The sequence below is a fragment of the Aythya fuligula genome, chromosome 2, assembly GCF_009819795.1.
Source record: "Aythya fuligula isolate bAytFul2 chromosome 2, bAytFul2.pri, whole genome shotgun sequence".
Taxonomy (NCBI): Eukaryota; Metazoa; Chordata; class Aves; order Anseriformes; family Anatidae; genus Aythya; species Aythya fuligula.
Window position 1 is genome coordinate 66401277 of NC_045560.1, and position 20165 is coordinate 66421441.

Below are 20165 nucleotides of genomic sequence, written 5' to 3' on the forward strand. Positions count from 1 at the left end.
TTTTCTGCCTGTGGCTGTTACTTTTTTGCTTTCTAACACATCCTTTTATTAATATATTTTATGATAGGTAATATTAGTTGCAAACGAAACAGCAAAGGAGAAAATACCAAAGGAACTCAGTTTAGCACTTGCACTGACAGTTTATGAAGCCAAGGGCTTGGAATTCGATGACGTACTCCTTTACAACTTTTTCACAGACTCAGAGGTATTTAATTCTTATCCATATTCTACATTTTTTTCCTTAATGTGTTGATTTTACATGTAATCTAATTGTCTTTCCCGCTGGAAAAGGATTCAGTTTCCTCTTAAGGCAGGTGGCTTCATCACAGTAAAAAATATAGTTCATAGGTTTATGAAGTGAGAATCTGTCTTCCCTTAGTGCTACATTTTCCTTCAGATTGTCTCTTGCCAATTCAGGGAGAGCCTTGGGGTTCACAGAACAGCAGGTGTGCATGCATACTTCTGCCACATATCTAGACTATTCTGTTAGCTTGCAACATGTCCCTCCTGGTCTCTGTTCAGGTCGGAGAAATAAGTGTGACAGTCCACCATTCTTGCATACTTTTTACCTTATACTGGGGTGCTGGGTCCTGAAAAAATCAGTTTAGACCCCCCGCTTTGCATGACCACTGTGTTCACAGTGCAGTTTTTTTAGTGTGTTAACAGACTTGAAATCATTTGCCAGCCCCAGATAAGTTGAAACGGTTTTTTTTTTTTTAATTAAAAGCTTAGTAAAACAACTATGTTTAGAAGCAAGTAGTGTGTGCATGTGTGTGATGACGGAAGCATGCTCTATAGCCATACACAGCTTAATTCCAGAAAACTCACTCTGGTCTATCTCAGGAGTTGTTAGGAAACTTGGAAGAGTCTCAGAGTCTATGACAGAGACCATCTTCCCTAGTATGACCTTGAATGAAGAAGGCTTTCCTTCCTGGAGGTGTTGTCACTTTTATCTATTCCCTTTTCCCCCTTTGTAGTTCTCCAGGTAGCTCAGACCCTGCCCCTCCGGAGGTTGAGGTAGCTCTGGAACTGGTGGGGATCGTAGAATCATAGAATATCCTGAGTTGGAAGGGACCAACAAGGACTGAGTTCAACTCCTGCTTCCCCGCAGGAGCACCCAAAAATCAAAACGTATGTCTGAGAGAGCGGTCAGTCAGGGGGAATACAGTCCTCAAGGCTTCTCACAAAGAGCTGTCAGGCACAGCAGCTCCAGTGTTGCTGGATCATCACTGACCCATCCTGGCCAGGTAATAGGCAGTATCCTTACTGAGCATGCCTACAGAGACTTGTACACTCCCACAACTGCCTTGTTGGGTAACTTCACATTTAGTGTGAACATCTCTTGCAGGTGCCCTCTGCCTCTAGCCCTCAAAACAGTGTCTCAGATGCGGTTTTCAGCAACTGAAAACCACAGTTGTATAAAAGAAAACTAGAGGAAATTGCTGGTGGCTTTTCATAGAGGCTAGTAGACACAATGAGGTGAGGGGACAAGGAAGGTGCTTGCAGTAAGTGACACTGAATGTGGCTTACTGTGATTCAGGCACAGTGCAATACTGGTTGTCATGATAGATTTCTCAAAGTTGACGTGTTTTTGGTGATGCGAGCTGTGCTCAGAAAAACAATGAACTAATAGCAGAATACAGCGTTGAGTGTGCTGAGTATTTTAACTTAGCTAGGCTAATATATGCCAAGCCTGGAGAAATACTTTCATATAAATCTTCCATCCTCGTGTGAGTCATGAGTTAACGAGTTGATTTGAGGAGTCAAACAAGCAGGCAAGGAAGACGCTCACACTGAAGTTTTCTGGTTTGAGGAGGAGAATCTCTGAACTGTTGTAAAGACAGCATACGTAGCTTTTTGTAATTCACTTGATTTGGTCTTTATTGGGTTTGAAATGAGGTTTAGCATGAGTCTTGTTTTAAGAGGCAAATTTCAACGAAGAAACTAAAAAGAAAAAATGCCAAATCCTTAAAATCCAGCAAACCATTGATCAAATTGATCATTTTGTAATCCATAACAGGCTTAGGAACATTTTGATGATTTATTGCAATCAGAACTGCAAAATATACTTTGCAAGTTTTCTGTATTTTTTCTCACAAAGAAGACTAACTTATATCGGGTTGCTTGAGTCTCTGAACTACAGGGGTAAACAAAAGCTTATTTAGCCACAATAAGAGTATTTTTCAGTCTCTGGCACAAACTTGGCACTTTGTAATCATTTTTCCATAAAATGTCTGAAAGGGAATAAAATTAGCATAACAATTTAAAATGTACTTAGAATTTTCTGTGTTGTTAGTTTTGTGGGGGGTCAGAAACCTTCAGAAAGGTGTGATTAGGAGCTGATGCTCGTTGCATGGCTTGAGAGTGTGCAACACAGATCTGCTACCACACTGAAACATTTAAGCATGTTTGTGCACATTTAGAGATATTACTCACAGATAGATATGCTGGAGTCCAATTCAGTATGACCAGTCTCTTTTATCCCACACAAATATTTTTTTGGTCATTTCTGGGCCTTCTTATAAGTAGCAGTGTGTGTTGGTCAGTTATACTCTACCCCCTGGCTCAGACCAGCACTAGTGACCACTGCTGTTGCACAGTGAGCTTAATAAATTCATCATGTAACTGATGAGCTCTCTTGCCGGTTTACAGTCGTGGTGAGAAATAGGCCTGTGTGTCATACTGATAGATCCACCTCCACAGCTTCAACCCCTTTGTTTTGTTTATGGGCTCCACCCTATCATCATTTACATGAACACTAGTGATGATTTGTTTGCCAAAGATAAAGTCCCAGATGTACCTCTTCTTAATTTGTTCTGTGTTTTCAGCCTGATGGCCACCTGGTACAGACTTGTATCTCAAAAGTTATGAAGTTAGCCTTCTTGATGGCAGTTGATGGTCTTTCTTTAGGTTCTTCCCTGAGATCATTAATTTGTCTTGCTTGTCTCCTTTAAGCCATTTTTAAGCTGGGGCTGTGTTTGTCGGTCACAACCTATGTATGACCTTGTCTTTTGCATATATGGGCAGTAGTGATTACTGTATACAAGTAACCTAATTCTTTTAACATTTTAGGCTGGCAAAGAATGGAAGATCATTTCTTCTTATGTTCCGGATTCAGAAATGCAAGTAGGAAGCAAATTGCTAATTGAAGTGCCTTTAGAGGATGCTACTGGTTTGCAAAAGAGACCTTCTCCTTTTAATGTAAAAATGTACAAGGTGAGTTTTTCATAACATGGTGAATAGGAATCTACTCCTAGAAATAGAGAAATTTCTTCAAGAAATACTTTCATCCTGTATTTACATGTTTATTGAGGTTGTTTTATCTTTTCAGCAGTTTAAATATTTTTTTGAAAGATCTTTTTTGTGAATGTAATTTGTTAAGAAACGAAGTCAACTCATTAGACTTTTAGGTATTTTTACCATAGTTAAACACTGGCAAGCTGGTTTGCTATTTATTATTATTTTAGTCTGGTTTCAGATCACTGTCATCCCCTTAAAATTAAGGAAACTTTTTAGGATCAATTAAGTCAGATATTTTCAGAATTGTAATGTAAAAAAAAAAAAGTGATTGCATGTGCAAGTGATTCAAAACAAGACGGACAGTCAGACCTACTGCTGCCAGGTTTGCTGTAGCAGTAGTTTGCAAATTATCTGGACAATTGCTTATGTAGTTTAAAAATCACATATTTAATATTTAGACTTGCTTAAAGATACATTTTTTGTTATTCACTGTATATATTCGCTGTTTCCTTAAAACTGCAAAGTGTGTCACTTTCTAATAATTTAACTCATCTGGTATTTATTCTACTTTATTTTGATTTTTTTGTTCTTGTTCTGCTTCAGATGCTGAATGGAGAACTGAAGCAATTGTATACTGCCATTACAAGAGCCAGGGTCAATCTTTGGATATTTGACGAAAATAGTGAAAAACGGGCTCCAGCTTTTAAGTACTTCATCAAAAGGGGACTTGTTCAGGTTGTCAAAACAGATGAAAATAAAGGTAAAGGCATCATAAAACTTCCTTAAAAGACTCTGAAACAGGACAACCTACTGAATGCTGTCTTGATTTCAGGCTGTGTAATAAAGAATGTTAAGCTCTTTGGTCCTTCTAACAGTATGCATCGATAACACGCTTACAAATTTCCACTTGTTTCAGTGGGTTTTATTTGTTTGGGCTCTGAAGATTAATTGTATATATTAATAAATAAATTCATTGCTAATTCATTGATTTTTTTTTTCTGCACAGTAATAAAGATGGTTCTTGGCATACCATGCCAGCTGAAGGGGGTTTAATCAAATAAGAGGACTTGGTTTCTAGAAAGACAGTGGATTTACTCAAAAGTTTTGTCCAAAAAATAAACACTGTTTTTAGAGGCCTTTCAAAACTAGACCTAACTTGTTTATTTCCAGTGCTGGTTGGGAGGTATAAGATGTACTCACAGTTACCATTACTGGTGTGAGCACAAACCATACAGAATTTGGAATATTAGGAGATATCAATGCTTAACTTCTGTCCATAGCAGGTGGTTACTGTTTTCTATCTATTCTAACATAAAATGATTTCCTCCACTGTCCTAGACTTCGATGACAGCATGTTTGCTAAAACTTCATCCCCAGAAGAATGGATTGCACAGGGAGACTACTATGCTAAACATCAGTTCTGGGAGGTAGGAGCATGTGATAGCATATGCTGAAATAAGGATTCTTGCCTATTTTGAAACTTTCTTATTTTCTTTACTTCTATAACATTGTCTGTAAATCTTTACTGGCTCTGTAGCAAGCTTTTCTATTATTTTTGTATTTTGTGGCTTATAGTTCTGTAGGTGTCTACAGACAACCTGGAAACAACTTGGAAAAAGTGGGGAGAGCAAGGCTATTGTCTGTAATCCTAAATTCACAACCCAGAAATTTGCAGTCCTGTGAGGGAGAAAAAGTTTTAATATGTACAGATCAAAGATGACTGGGAAAAACAGTTATTAGCAACAATATGAATTGACTGGAACTTGTGAATTTAAACCACATTCTTGACAGTACCATTACACATTACCATAGGCATTTATTTGAAATATATTGACTTGGGTGACGATCTCAGAGCCTTCTGTGGTTTTTTGGTCGGTAATTAGGGATGGATACAAAACACTTACTAAGGAACAGCATGTAAGACCAAGGGAGTTTGCTACATTAAGAATTATGGACAATGTGTAGCAAAATTATGTTTAATTCCCTTATTACTTAAAGAACATTGATACTTTACACACTTTTATTTGCTGACTTCGTAGCTTATGCAGTCCAAATTTGGCATGATAGCTAATGGAGTGGAAGCAAATAAAATTTTTGGATACTATTTTTGATAGCAAAAGGAAAGATTCCTTTTTTGATGTAAGCAGCACATTTTTTTTCTATGGAAAATATTTATAAGAAGGCAAAGATTAATGAGTTGCCACTATACAGACAGTCTTTTTCTCTCCTTGGGGGGGATGGGAGGGAAAGCAGTTTTCTATGTGGACAGAAAGTGGTTTAGATAATAAGCACACAATTGAAAAAAAAAAAAACCCTGAAATGTAGTAGCTATATTATCTGCTGTTCTGTTTTCTTCATAATCTGATCTTTGCGTATCATTGCTATATAAAAAGAAATAATCTGGGGAATTTTGCTGCTGTAAGAGTGGCTTGCAATATGGGTTTTCCAAACAGAAGTATGAAATTAATTGATACAATAAAGAAATACAGTGTGGCAAAATGAGGAAGATGATAATTAAGCAGTGGTTGCTTGAAACCTGGCTAACTTTCAGTGATTCTCTTTAATGTATTACAGAAGGGGCATGGTAAGCTAAAAACATGAATAAATTTTCCACGTTCTCTGATTTAACCTTGCATGCATTGGTTTTCCTAGCTTTTATTAATACTGTTACATGGCAGGTGTGCCTAGTGACTTACCAGTTAGCACACATGCAACGTGCATTTTGGATAATGGTCCAAACCACTATTTGTGCCATCAGCCTACCAGGTATTTTGTTTTTATCACTTCATAAAACATTTTAATTAAAACTCTAATTATGATATAGCCACATGTGGACTGACTTCATAGCTTTTCCTTTTGTCCTAAAAACATTCCGCAACCTTTTTCCTTTTCCTTCTTCTAGGCACTCTGCCAGTCTTTGTTTTCTGTTACAGTGACTGTAAAATTAAGTGTTGCGTATATGTGATAAGCCATGAGTTGGATGCACGTGTGTGAATGCTGTGTATGATCTCACCCAGGTGGCAGCCAAATGTTACCAAAAGGGAGGAGCATTGGAGAAGTCAAAGCTGGCCCTGGCACATGATGCTGTTCTCAAAGTGCACTTGAAGAAAAGCAGCCCCAGGTAAGTATAAATGCATGTGAGTGGGTGTCATTCTAAGTTGCCACCTCATGGGTGCGTGGGGGGAAGATACCCAGGGAAAAGATGTCCTGTGGTTATGTCAGCTCTCTGGTTATGTCAGAGAGATGCAACATGATTTGCTTTAACTCAGGAGGCTTTTTTTCTTGGATATAGATAGGATAGCATATGCCATCAGTAGTGCTCAACTCCAGTTAATCCCACTGCTTATTTGCTTTACCTCCTCAGTTTAAGTGTGAAGAACATATGATGTTAGATTGGTTATATGGTTAGATTCAGTGACAGGTCCTGTAATTTTTAAATATAATTTAAAATGACTGTAACTAACTTATTTTTTTACTTTCTACAGGGAAAAGCAGATGGAATATATGACATTGGCAAAAACTTATTTGGAGTGTGGAGAACCAAAGCTATCACTAAAATGCCTGCTTCAGTCGAAGGAGTTCCGACTTTGTGCAGAACTGTGTAAAAAGTTAGGAAAGGTATTAAATCCTTACCCTATCCTCTCCTTATCCCTTTTCATTTTGCTACAGATCTTTTCCCTCCGATTTGGCGCTTGTACATGTTTATAGAATTTGTAAAGGTGATCTCTTTCAGAACTCATAAGATAATAGCATCTTTCTGTGGCATGGTAGTAGAACCAAAACAGCTCTTTAAGCTGGGCCATTCAAGAGAAACATGTTCAAGACGGAAGCATTTCATAGAACAGCTGTAATAGCAATGAATCGGAGGATGATGCAATTATATAGTCTAAGTTTATTTCTTTGGCTTTCCTCAAATGTCACCAGTCATTTCTGCTTTGCAGTTGAAAGCCGATTATGGATTGATTCACGAAACTTTACCTGCTACTTCATTCATATAATACTCTGATATTGTAGCTACACTGATTACAGCCACCTAAATGAAACCCTGAAACTTGCAAGGGTTAAGCAATGTACTCACAAAAATTTTCTAAGCTTGTGAGGGTATTTAAATCTTTCTGTCTGCAGTGCATTTCCACCAAAAGACGAAGTGTAATATAAAGTAATTTTTCCAAAATATTTGAGATGCAAGATGAAGGTTCCCTTTCTGCAGATAGAACTGTTTTAATTTAATACTGTTTAATTTTGAGCAATTTGCAAGTCAACAGAAGCATGTGTGGTGTTTTTTTTAATAGCAGGCAGAGGATAGCAAGTACTTCGGAAATCCTGTAATACATTTAATTTTATGTTCTAGTTTTTCCAACACAATTATTTTGAAGGCTTTTTTTCAAATCTGTTCAGTTTTAATAATGGTTACTTTAAGTATTTGATTACGTTAAAAACTTAGAGTACATTTTATTAGAGTGTGCTTTTGTATAAAACACCTACATGATGGAATTACTAAATTTATTCTATTTGTGTAGTTTTGGATGTTTCGAGTACTTCAGTTTCCTTATTGACTTCTGCATTGCAGATGAAAGAAGCTGCAGTATACTATCAGAAAATCCAGTGCTACAAAGAAGCATCTGAATGTTATGAACAAATTGAGGAGTTTGGTCTGGCAATTAAGATGTATTGTCAGGAGGAGCTCTATGAAGAAGCAGCAAAGGCAGTTGAAAGGTACCTTTCAAGACTGCATTGAAAATAATTCTCTATCTTCTGTCTTCAACTTCGGCATAATGCAGCTGGCTTTCCTTAAAATTTTAATAAGAGTTTTGGCTGGTGATTTGGTTTCATATGAAGTTAAATTAACTTTGTCTGAATTCTCACTGGGGTCCTGATAACATGGGCAAAGCATTCCACTATAGTCACTGCTTGAGCAGTGACTAGCTTCATTTTCCTAGCCTAGTAGGAAAACTACACTATTTTTCCAATTCTGTATTACTAGTCATGCACATTTTTTTGGCCAGTCCTTTTTTTAAGTATATCAAAATGTTTAACAGAAATTAAATACTACTTTTCTAATACTTCAGGGACTTAGTCACTTTGTCGCTGACTTCTGCAGGTGTATAACCATTAGATATGTGGTATGTAATACAGTAGTCATTGTGGCAATTGAACTATTTGCTTCTCAAAATCTTTTAACTTAGAGCAAAGAATAGTAAATGACCAACTCATACTGCCTCTCTAAGATGAATCTCGGTTGCAGTCTCTGGGATGAGCTTTACCGTACCAACTCTGCCATGGTCACTCAGGACAATTAAGAACCATTTCACACTGTTCGTGATAAACTGATTTTATTAGTATCTTTTTGACAGAACTTTGCATCTGGCAGCATCCTTGTGACCTCATTGGAACACTCTTATGCAAACAGTTCATTAATTGGCCACACCTTTCATTACAAATAATTTGATGACATTTTACTAATATATACACTAGTTAGACTTTCAGCAAGGCCTACAATAAGTACACACATTCACTGAGATTCTTTGTGATGTATATTTAATAATTCCTATGCTATGGCAACTTTTTTTAGAGGACTAAAGCTAGTTTAATATGTAGAGATAGTTTGGTCCAAAACTTCAAGCATTAAACTCACCTTACCAACTAATGATTTTTTAAAATCATCCTCCCCAAATCATTTATGCAAATTTATCAGTAAAGGTACTAAAATCTGCACTCCCATCACTATCATCAGAAAATAGTAATGATAGGCTTATAACAATTTACTCACCCATGAGGAAAAAATTAATCATTCTCAGCAAGCAGGAGAGAACCCGTTTGAAAGACTGTCTTAGGGTGTATCTTAATAATTTGGCTTCAGACAGAAATAATTAATTGCTGAGTGCTTTAAAGTGTATGTTTTGAAAGATGCAGCTAGGTACTCTGTACAGGCACTGGGTAGGTAGCAAAGTGTATGTAGAGACATACAACAGAATTGAAACAGTTCTCTAAACTGACTGGTTTATGTAAGTTTTACAGGGTATTATCTATATTGGCCTGTGGAGAATTTATTGATATTCTGTTTTATTTAATTCTGGCTTCTATTCATACAAAGAACAACTCAACATTGAAGCTTACTTTAACAAATGGAAGATTATCACTGGCAAAATGTGGTTAAAATAATTGGAAGTAGTGTTATGACATCATGGATAAAGATTTACTAATGCTGTAAACCTTGCAATCTTGGTCATACCAGAAATTTTAATGATCTTGTTTCAGGCATCTTTATGTTGTAACTAAATTCTTTTTGTAGGTCTTTTAGGATGATGTGATTGTTTTTTGCTTGACAGGCATGGTGCTTGAAATAGTTGGCCTTTTAAAAAACAAGGGCTTCTTGGGACAGCTATTTGTTTCATGTTTGGGGGACTTAACAAAAAAAAAAAAAATAGTTATTTCGTGTCTAACCTAGGTTAATCATTCTAGGTTCATCATCCATGGTAGTAAATTGATGTATGTTTTATTTCAGATATGAAGAGATCTTAAATACAAGAGGACAAATGGTTTCCAAACTTCCATGTACAGCAAACCAGCTGTATTTGGAAGCAGCTGCAAAGTACCTAAGTATGAACAAAACTGAGGAAATGATGCGGGTCCTCTCAAAACTTGATATAGAGGATCAGCTTGAGTTTCTGAAATCTCGTGGATGCTTGCGCCAAACAGCAGACTTACTGAAAAGAGAAGGTCGGCAGGAAGAAGCTGCAAAGCTAATGAAACAACACGGGTTTGCTCGGGAAGCAGCCAACCTCACAACTATAAAAGAGTTCCGTGCATCTTGCTTGCTTGCTGCAGCCCGTGCTGATATGACTCACTGTTCGGAATTGGACATGGCAGACAGAGAGGGCATGCTAAGAGAAGCCCTTGAGCTTTGTGAAGAAACTAAGCAGAAGTCTGGCGTTGCTGAAGCTGTATTTTTGCAGGGAGCTCTGAAGGGAGACTTTGCAAAGCTGAGCAGCGCATACTGTCAGTTTCTATCTCTGAATCATTCTGCTGGTGCAGTTGAAGTTCTCTTTGTGTTATCTCGCTGCAATGCTCCAAGCCAGGACATCCTCTTTAAGGCAACACGTGGCTTAATAGCTCTTCTAGGTCTGGTTAAAAGTTTGAAGAAAGCAGCCACCAATGCAGAGAAAGATATGGTGAAATCATGCTTCGCCTATTTTGGGATTGTTCCAACAGGTGACAGTTGTTGCCAGGTGTCTCAAAATGAAGGCGAACCCATCCTAAAGTTTTTGTCAGACAAGTCAAGTCTAAAAGAGAGGAAGACAAAAGGTAATTTCTCAGTAAGCACAGAGGATGTAAAATCAGCTTTGAAGCAGCACTTGCTAAGCAGGTTGTGTTCTATCATCCGTGAGTTACGGAAGAAGCATTACCCTGGTATTTGTAGCAAGTTCATTGTTGGCTTGAACTGTGAAGATGAAACCTGTGAGGATTTACATAAGCCCTTGTTGCGCCATGAAGCAAGGACAGTATTTCAATGTAAAATGCATCTGGCAGCAATAAATGGACTGCTTTTGGAAGCCACACGCACTTTCCCTGAAGAGCTACTGAGTCAGTGCAAAAGCTTTGACTTTTTGACTCCTGACAAATATGCATCATGTAAAGCCCTCCTAGAAATGTTTTTTCCTAATCATTTTCATTTGAGAATACTGTCAGAGAACCCAAAGGCATGCAAAGAAATACTGGTGTTCAGTAACATTGTTTCCAAACCCTGTAGAGCAGTGTTGAATGAGTACATTACATTTAAATTTCAAAATGAAGATGCTAGGGCAAGAAGAGAGTCAAGTGACTTGTGGTTAAGTGCCATGAAGGTTTTTCTCTTATCTTCAGGATATCCTGAAGAATTTGAGAAACTTCTTTTTGAGGAAGAGGATGATTATAACAGAGAGCTAAACCTTGCTTTGTCAAAGGCAAAGGACTCCCCAAAGTGCAAACATCACAGAGGAGAGATCAAAGGAATAGATGGCAGACATGGAATGTTGCTACCTGACAAAAATACAGAAAATACAGGAACACACTTGTGTTTCATTAGACTTCTTGAAAATTCATTTGAGCAATTTTATGTTCATAAGAACCCAGAAAACTGTAAAAGACTGTTTTTCCGTTTTATGAATGTCCTGGTCAAGAAATGCACAAGATTCCTGATTCCAAGCATAGGAAATACGGTGATGATGTTGGAGTTCCAGTACATTCTCTGTTGTGCTGTCCTGATGCGTCTCAACAAGAATGTTACTCTGTGCTTTCCAAAGAGTTACATTGCTCTTATTCATTACTGGGATTTTTTGTTCAGAAGCAAGGACTATAACAAAGAATTTACAGAGACATTTTCCATTATACAAGAGTATAGACCAAAGGACATATATACAGCTGAACAGGATTTCAGATTTCATCTCTGTTATCTAGCAAAAATTTTATGTGGAGTTCATGGGAGGTTCCGTGTCATTCTGGATGCTTTTGAGGATCCTGAGTGCATAACTTCAGGGGAAGCTGAGCGAACTATAGTGCTGTGCTTAGTGATGATACTGAATGCTGACCAGGTGCAGAATTCTACGTGTAAATATCTCTTATACCAACACTTCCCTGAAATAAAGGCAATGCTGAAATCAATGAGAAAAGACTTTCCCTCTAAAGTGCCTAAAAGATTGCTAAAAGTAGTGGAACAAGTGGCTGATGCTACACATGTAAGAGAAATTGCTGTAGGCCTGCAAGAGCTTCTGACAGAGCGAGATGCAGAGTACTTAGTTGATTGCCGATGGAAGTGGGACTCTGTGTACGCTCAGGGGCATCCACCCACACGAGGTATTCTGTATGAAACTGTAAACCTTGACAGGTTTATAACCTCTTTGGATAAGACAGAATATGCTGATGAGATAGAAAAGGAACTTGAAAGCAATCAGTGCTTAGATGACCAAAAGGATCCCCTGGAAGTGATTGCACTCAGCAAGCAACAGAAGCAAGAGCAGAAAGCATCTGCTCAGCGCCAGCTGCACCGTGTTTTCCATTTTGTGTCTATGTACATGAAGTGGAAAAGGAAGGCCTGCTCCAAAGCTGAGCCTGTTGCCATGGGAAGAGAGAATTTTCTATCAGCAGTCTTCAGAAAAGCAGATATTGACCAAACCCAGTGTGACCTCTGTGGAGTCAGATTTATCCAGAGTGCTGAGAACTACTTCAGCCAAACAGAAAACATGGAAGCAGATGCTCCTGAAGGTGTGACACCAACAGACATCAGTGGGGAAGAAAAGTTGCAGGTGGAGAGAAATGCAGTTACCGTGGCCAGTGAAGCTTATATAGAGCACAGAAACACGGATGAACACAAAAATAATAACACTGCCTACAGAAACTATGCTGACTTTTTCAGAAGAGAAATAGATCCAAAAATACAAGATGGACTTGAAATAGTAGAGGCCATTACAGAAAAGGCTTGCACCCAAGAACATCTAGCATATAAAGAAGGCCCCAAATTACACCAGAGAAAAATAAAAGAGAATATTAAGATGATTTCAGATGCGGTAGAGGAAATCTATGAGAGAAAAGCCTGGGCTGAAGGTAGGATTTATCAGTTTTCTTTTAAACAATTTAATATGCCATCTGTGGCCAGCCTTCTAGACAAAGCTCCATTCAAAAATCTTCATGTGGTAGAAAGAAATAAGAAAGTGCTATGTCAGGTAGCTGAGGGGGAAAGGTACTGAGACAGTAAGAAAATATTTAAAAGGAAAAACTAGTGTTACGAAGTCCAGTAAGTTATGGTACTTAGCAAATACATATATTGTATTTATTTATCATTATTTTGATATATGATTTCTTTCTCACATGCTGAAAGCATTATTGTATGATAATTTTTTCAAGTGAAATTGAATCACTGAATGAGTAGCCTAGGAGCAGAATTGTTTAGGGTGCTTGCTGTGGGAAAGTGACATCTTAAATCAAAATATTGTTACTGGCTTTAGTTGTAGAAATCCACCAACCCTGTCAAGTTGTCACGTTGCCCGTGATGGCTGACAGTAATGAAAAACTGGAGTATTTAATATTCTTCAGCTCTGATCAGTGCAATACATTACGTTTGTAATTGACCATTAAGTTGTGGTCTTCACATTAACGTTCAAGCTTTCTCTTTGCTCCTAATGGACAGGGTTTTTTATATGAATAAAGTTTTCTTATTACTTAGTTAGGTTTCTGCTCAGTGAACCATGGCAGTTCACTGGTATAATGGATGATATAATGGATGTAGTAGATTGAATTGAGTAATAGTTGATTTCTTTATGACAATTCTTTGAATGTTGCCTTGTTTTTCCACTCAGTAGAAGTATATTTACAGAAATGATTTGCCATTGAGACTAGTTTTCCCTCATTTTATAAAGAGTGCTTTTCATGTCCTTAATGGTGCTGTTGAAAAAGGATTGCAACATCTTGGGTCCTTGTGTTTCTTTGACATGTGGAATTTCAGAAGGATAATGAAAGCCAGGAATTTTAATTCCCCAAAAAGGGACAGTATGACAGGAGAAGCTCATCTCTCCATCCTTATAGTGCTATTAATGTTGATTATTTTGGGGAGTGCCATGCATCTTTATGCATGGTAGTGAATTTTTTCTGTACATGAAATCACTGGAAACCGGGACTTCTAGCTTTGCATCAGCATCATGCATGTCTCTGTGTCACCATGTTTGGCTGTCAATCTCTCAGCTAGTGTTCCTACAGAATGCTAACTTTGCTTCATTTCAGCTGAAGAAATAATAACCAAACGTGCCAACAAATTGTTTGCTGTAATTGATGAGGCTCATAAATGGCTGAAGAAAATGGATTTGCATAGGATTAAGGAAGGTAAGTTTTCAAATTACACAGACTTCTGTGCCCCCTAGAGGTCACTGTTTGGTAATGGTCTCTTAGCATCACTTTAATCTCTGGGTCAGCGGTGTTGTGGATGTTCACTACCCTCTAGGCAACAAGAAACTTCACAGGTGAACTCTGCAAAGACACGAGTTATCTGGACTTCCCTCAGCAGCTCTTTATAAAAGAGTAGGAGACTTACATCTGGCTCCAGGGTGGCCCAAATGGAGCAAGCCCCCTCTCCTGGCACACAGTGGATCTGAGTGTGCACGAAGTATGTGCGTGTGTGTGTGCATACAGAGGTACATGTACCTATGGTTCAGGTGCTGTCTTCAGGATAGAAACTTGGCCAGGGAACAGAAGAGAAGCTATCTTCATCTTTCCTAGTAAGTTAGTGCTGTTCCCCAACTATGCTGCAAGAGCGCATTTATTGGCAGTTAACACTGTGGTCCCAAGTTCTTGAAAATCAGCTTCCTAATAAAACTAACTTGCTTTATAAGATTTATCTGGAGGAGAAATAATAATAATAATAATAAAAAAACTACATGCTGTTGGATTTCTTTTTTTTTTTTTTTTTTTAGTCATTTCACTTTTGGTGTAAAACAAAGCAACATACTTGGGTGGCAATCTATTACATTCTTTGAGGACAAGTTTAAAACTTCATTTTGCCCTCCAGTATATTTAAGGTTTAGCACATATTTAAGTGGTATAGAATTGCAAAAATTGCATAAAAAGTGTTAACACCTTTCTATTCCAAGAAAGATGTAGTTAAGACTGCATGGGAGTGCTCTCACAGTCTTACAAGTAACTGTATGCTCTTTCCCTCTTCTGAAGTCAATTAGCAAATGTATTGTGTGCTGAAATTGAACCTTGAGAGAGGAAGACATTCTTAAAAAAAAAAAAAAATCAAAAACCATGACAATAGAAACAGATGTTCAATGTAACAAGGGCAATGTAATGTAGCAAGGGGCTTAGGAGTCACTCCTTTCTAGCAGTGTTCCTAATAATGTTAATTAATGATACACATAATGTTTCTTAAACATGATTATACACATATGAAGATATTACACTGAAATATAAAATTGTAGTGATGTAGCTTGTTCTGCTGTTAAGAGAACAAGATGTCACGTTTTCCAATTTGGCATTAATTTCTTGTTTTTTTATACAGACTTTGTACATGATAGAGACTTGGAAGATGAAGTAGAAGATGAAAGAATGGCTTTTGAAGAACTTGCCTGGAAAAAAATATCAAGAAAAAAAGGAAGATATGGGAAATTGTAATTAGAAATAATATGCAGGTAGCTCTTCTATCCTCTAGCTGTCTAATTTTAGAATAAAATTCTACAATTATTAAGAAGAATAAGGGGATAGGGTCAAATAGGAAAAGGGTGAAGAAAAAGAGGAACTTACGCTATTGTTTTTCATCACTTGTATTGTGTCAGAATAATTACCAGTCTTGTGATGGTGTAATTGATAAAACCTATGACAGGACAAACTTCCTTTCAAACTACGTGGTATCTTGAAAGTAATCAAAAGCCAAAGAAACAAGCAAGTAGGAAGAGTAATTCTGTTTATGCCTTATCTCAGGGATATTTTTCTCTCCGGTCTTCATTTTCTTTTTCCCTGTTAATTTACATTGTCATTCTTCTGAGCTGGAATACTCAGAAAAATAAGAACACAGTTTCTCTGATTTTAAGAGGTTTTAATTGGTGTTTTTAAATTACCATTGTAAACCTACTCTCTCCTGAGTCAGCAACTTTTTGAGTCATCGGGGAGGTACTTGGAGTATCTCTTTATATTTCTGTAGACAAGAAAAGTCATTTCTAAACACACAAGTGTTTTTTTGACAATGTACATACTTATAATTAGATAGGTATGAAAATTATGGGCTTTCTTCTATTTGATAAAGTTTTGATATAAGCTGTTACCTGTACAGATTGAAATATAGATAATCTTTCTTTAAAGAGTATTATACATTGTGTTTTATAGATTTTAATTGATGAAAGCCTTTTTGTAATGTATAATAACACTTTATAAAATTTGTAAGATGTTTAAACTAATGTGACTTTTTGTCTTATTTTGAATGTTTTTATGAAAGCCACAGGTGACTGACTACATGAGTAGGGTTACAAGTTGGGCCAGAGTACCAGTTCATACTGGCACTATTTTACTTCTGGGACTTCAGTATCTCCAGCATACCCTAGTCTTGTTTAGCAACGTAGTTAGTGTACTATTTACTTGTTGAAATAGTTTGCCTTGAAAAGGGAACTGCTTTGTATACATAACAAACTGTTATAATAATTACCTTTTGCCAAAAGCTTAGTAACATGTTAGTATGCTCAATGGTTTGGAAGTGGGACACTTTCTATGGATAAAAATGAAATTCTGCTGCATAACACAGCAACGTGGGCAGCAGTAATGGTTATATATTGCATTGTAATTGCTGTTGTCTGCCAGAAGACTCTTTACTCAGTGCTGCTTATTAAAGAAGTCTTGTTGCTTAAGCAAGCACCTATAAAACAATTTAAAAATATACATTGATAAAATGCAGTGCTAGTCACTTGCATTGCATAAAAATCAAGGATTAGGAAAGTTAGAGCATTGATGTACCTTAACTGGTTATATTTTCTATAATGATATGTATTTTGCATTTGAAATTACTCCTGGAAACGTTTCTGAGAAATTCCTTGACTTGAGTATTTGAGCATTCCCGGAGCGGGGAATCGAGGTGGGCAGAGCTTTTTTGCCGCATCGAAGCCACTCAAAGCAGCCGCAGGAACCACCAAACCTGGCAGCCCTCTCGTGGGAGGCTGACGAGTAGGCGGAGCCAGCAGCGCCCCCTCCCAGGCCGTTCAAAAGCTGCCCCTGGGGAGCGCGGTGACCAGGATGGGCAAACAGGGCGAGGCATGGCGGTTTGTGCAGACAGGGTGCCCGTAGGCAGGGCAGAGTGTTCCGCCCTACTCACAAGAACAACCAGCCGCCTACCTATAGGTAAACCACCATGGTCATCACTAAGCAGACGGCTCTTTTTAGAAAGTCTGTGGCCACCCAGACTGAGTGCCAGCTCAAAAATGCGGCACTTCAGGTCTCTGGATGCACAGAGTGCCTGAACTTGTTGCTCCCCTCTGAGGGCAGCAGAGACACTGTGTGTGAGAGTTGTGAGCAGGTGGATGACCTGGTCAGCCTGGTGGCAGAGCTCAAGGTGGAGGTGGAGAGGTTGAGGGCTATCAGGGAGTGTGAACAAGAGATAGACCTGTGGAGCAACTCCCTGCAAGGCCTGAAGGAAAGGCACCAGGGTGAGACACCCCACACAGTGGCGGAGCCCCTGTCCCTGTCAAGCAGAGGGAAGGGACCTAGGAAATGAGGAGGAATGGAAGCAGGTCCCTACTCAACATAACAGGCAATGCCCCTTCCTACCGGTCCTGCCTCCCCAGATGCCCTTACACAACAGGTTGGAGGTCCTGGAGCTTGAGAGACCAGTAGCTGAGGAGGAGGGAGAAAGTCTACCCAGGAGGATGCCTAGGGCAAGGAAGTCGACTCCACGCCTCAGGACTGCCTCCACGAAGACAGAAGGAAGGGTGATTGTTGTAGGCGACTCCCTTCTCAGGGGAACAGAGGGCCCTATTTGTTGACCTGACCCTACCCATAGGGCAGTCTGCTGCCTCCCTTGGGCCAGGACCAGGGACATTGCCAGAAAACTTCCTAACCTGGTTCACCCCTCTGACTACTATCCTATTTTTAACAGTCCAGGCTGGCAGAGATGATAGTGAAGACAGAAGCCTGAAGACCATCAAACGGGACTTTAGGGGACTGGGATTATTAGTAGATGGAGCAGGAGTACAGGTCATGTTTTCCTCCATCCCTACAGTGGCAGGGAGGGGTGCACAGAGGATCTGGAAAGGCCACCTAATAAACAGGTGGCTCAGAGGCTGGTGCCAACACAGGAATTATTTTATTTTTTTTTTTTGACCACAGGATGCTTTACTCAGTACCCAGCCTGCTAACTGCAGATGGGTCCCACCTGTCTCAAAGGGGAAAACAGACACCAGCCCAGGAGCTGGCAGGGCTCTCATTGACAGGGCTCTCATTGACAGGGCTTTAAACTAGGTAGGAAGGGGGGTGGGGAGGGAATAAGGCTTGTTAGAGGTGTGCCAGGGAGACCAATGTCAGGGCCGGGGGAGAAAGCAATTGCCCAGCTGAAGTGCATCTACACCAATGCATGCAGCATGGGCAACAAACAGGAGGAGCTGAAAGCCATTGTGCAGCAGGCTAGCTATGACCGGGTTGCCATCACTGAAATGTGATAAATGTGATGGGACTGCTCCCATGACTGGAGTGCTGCAATGGCTGGCTATAGGCTCTTCAGAAGGGACAGGCAGCACAGAAGGGGTGGTGTGTGGCTCTCTATACTACAGAGTGTTTTGATGTTGTGGAACTTGAGGCTGAGACTGGGGATGATAAGGCTGATTCCCTATGGGTTAGGATCAGCGGGAAGGCCAACAAGGCAAGCGTCCTGGTGGGGGGCTGTTACAGACTACCAAACCAGGATGAGGAATTCTACAGGCAGCCAGCAAAAGTTGCGAAATCGTCGGTTCTTGTCCGTGTGGGGGACTTCAACTTCCCGGACATATCCTGGACATGCAATACAGCTCAGAGGAAGCAGTCTAGGAGGTTTCTGGAGAGCGTGGAAGATAGTTTCCTGATGCAGCTGGTTAGTGAGCCTCCCAGGGGAGGTGCCCTGCTGGACCTTCTGTTCACAAACAGAGAAGGACTGGTGGGAGATGTGGTGGTTGGGAGCTGTCTTGGGCAGAGTGACTACAAAATGGTAGAGTTCTCTATTTTTGGCAAAGTCAGTGGGGGGATCAGTAAAACCGCTGTCTTAGACTTCCGGAGGGCAGACATTGAGCTGTTCAGGACACTGGTTGGCAGAGTCTCTTGGGAGGCACTTCTGAAGGGCAAAGGAGTCTGGGAAGGCTGGGCCCTCCTCAAGAAGGAAATGTTAATGGCTCAGGAGCGGTCTGTCCCCACGTGCCCAAAGACAAGCTGGCGTGGAAGAAGACTGGCCTGGCTGAATGGAGAGCTGTGGCTAGAGCTTAGGGAAAAAAAGAAAAAAGAGGGTTTATGATCTTTGGAAAAGAGGGTGGGCCACTCAGAAAGATTATAAGGATGTTGTAGGGACGTGTAGGGACAAAATTAGAAAGGCCAAAGCTCATCTGGAGCTCAATCTGACTACTGCTGTTAAAGACAACAGAAAATGTTTTTATAAATACATTAAGACAAAAAGGACGAGAAAGGAGAATCTCCATCCTTTACTGGATGCGGGACGGAACTTAGTGACGAGAGATGAGGTAAAGGCTGAGGTGCTTAATGCCTTCTTTGCCTCAGTCGTTAGCAGCAAGACCAGTTGTTCTCTAGATACCCAGTACCCTGAGCTGGTGGAAGGGTATGGGGAGCAGGATGTGGCCCTCCCAATCAATGAGGAAATGTTTGGTGACCTGTTGCAGTACTTGGATGTACGCAAGTCAATGGAGCCGGATCGGATCTACCCAAGGGTGCTGAGAGAACTGGCAGAAGAACTGGCCAAGCCACTTCCCATCATTTATCGACAGTCCTGGCTATCAGGGAAGGTCCCAGTCGACTGGCGACTAGCAAACGTGACACCCATCTACAAGAAGGGCCGGAGGGTAGACCTGGGAAACTATAGGCCTGTTAAGTTTGACCTCAGTGCCAGGGAAGCTCATGGAACAGATTATCTTGAGTGCTATCACGCGGCACTTGCAGAGCAACCAGGTGATCAGGCCATGTCAGCATGGGTTTATGAAAGGCAGGTCCTGCTTGACGAACCTGATCTCCTTCCATGACAAGGTGGCGTGCTTAGTGGATGAGGGAAAGGCTGTGGATGTGGTCTACCTTGACTTCAGTAAGGCTTTTGACACCATTTCCCACAGCATTCTCCTCGAGAAACTGACTGCTCGTGGGTTGGGCTGGCATCGTATGCTTCATTGGGTTAGAAACTGTCTGGGTAGCCAGGCCCAAAGAGTCGTGGTGAATAGAGTTAAATCCAGTTG

At 39.8% G+C, this 20165-nt stretch overlaps 1 protein-coding gene across 4 annotated transcripts in view; it reads left to right on the plus strand.

Moving 5' to 3' along the window:
- Positions 1–16022, plus strand: part of TRANK1 (tetratricopeptide repeat and ankyrin repeat containing 1) — a 54714-nt gene extending 38692 nt beyond the window's left edge. For all 4 annotated transcript variants that reach the window (XM_032182461.1, XM_032182462.1, XM_032182464.1 and 1 more), the window contains 10 exons: positions 68–205; positions 3073–3216; positions 3844–4000; positions 4579–4667; positions 6258–6361; positions 6726–6858; positions 7811–7956; positions 9746–12819; positions 13993–14091; positions 15266–16022. In XM_032182461.1, coding sequence (XP_032038352.1) covers positions 68–205; positions 3073–3216; positions 3844–4000; positions 4579–4667; positions 6258–6361; positions 6726–6858; positions 7811–7956; positions 9746–12819; positions 13993–14091; positions 15266–15378 — 4197 coding nt within the window. In that variant the 3' untranslated portion in view covers positions 15379–16022. The remainder of the gene's footprint in view (positions 1–67; positions 206–3072; positions 3217–3843; positions 4001–4578; positions 4668–6257; positions 6362–6725; positions 6859–7810; positions 7957–9745; positions 12820–13992; positions 14092–15265) is intronic.
- Positions 16023–20165: the final 4143 nt, after the last annotated feature.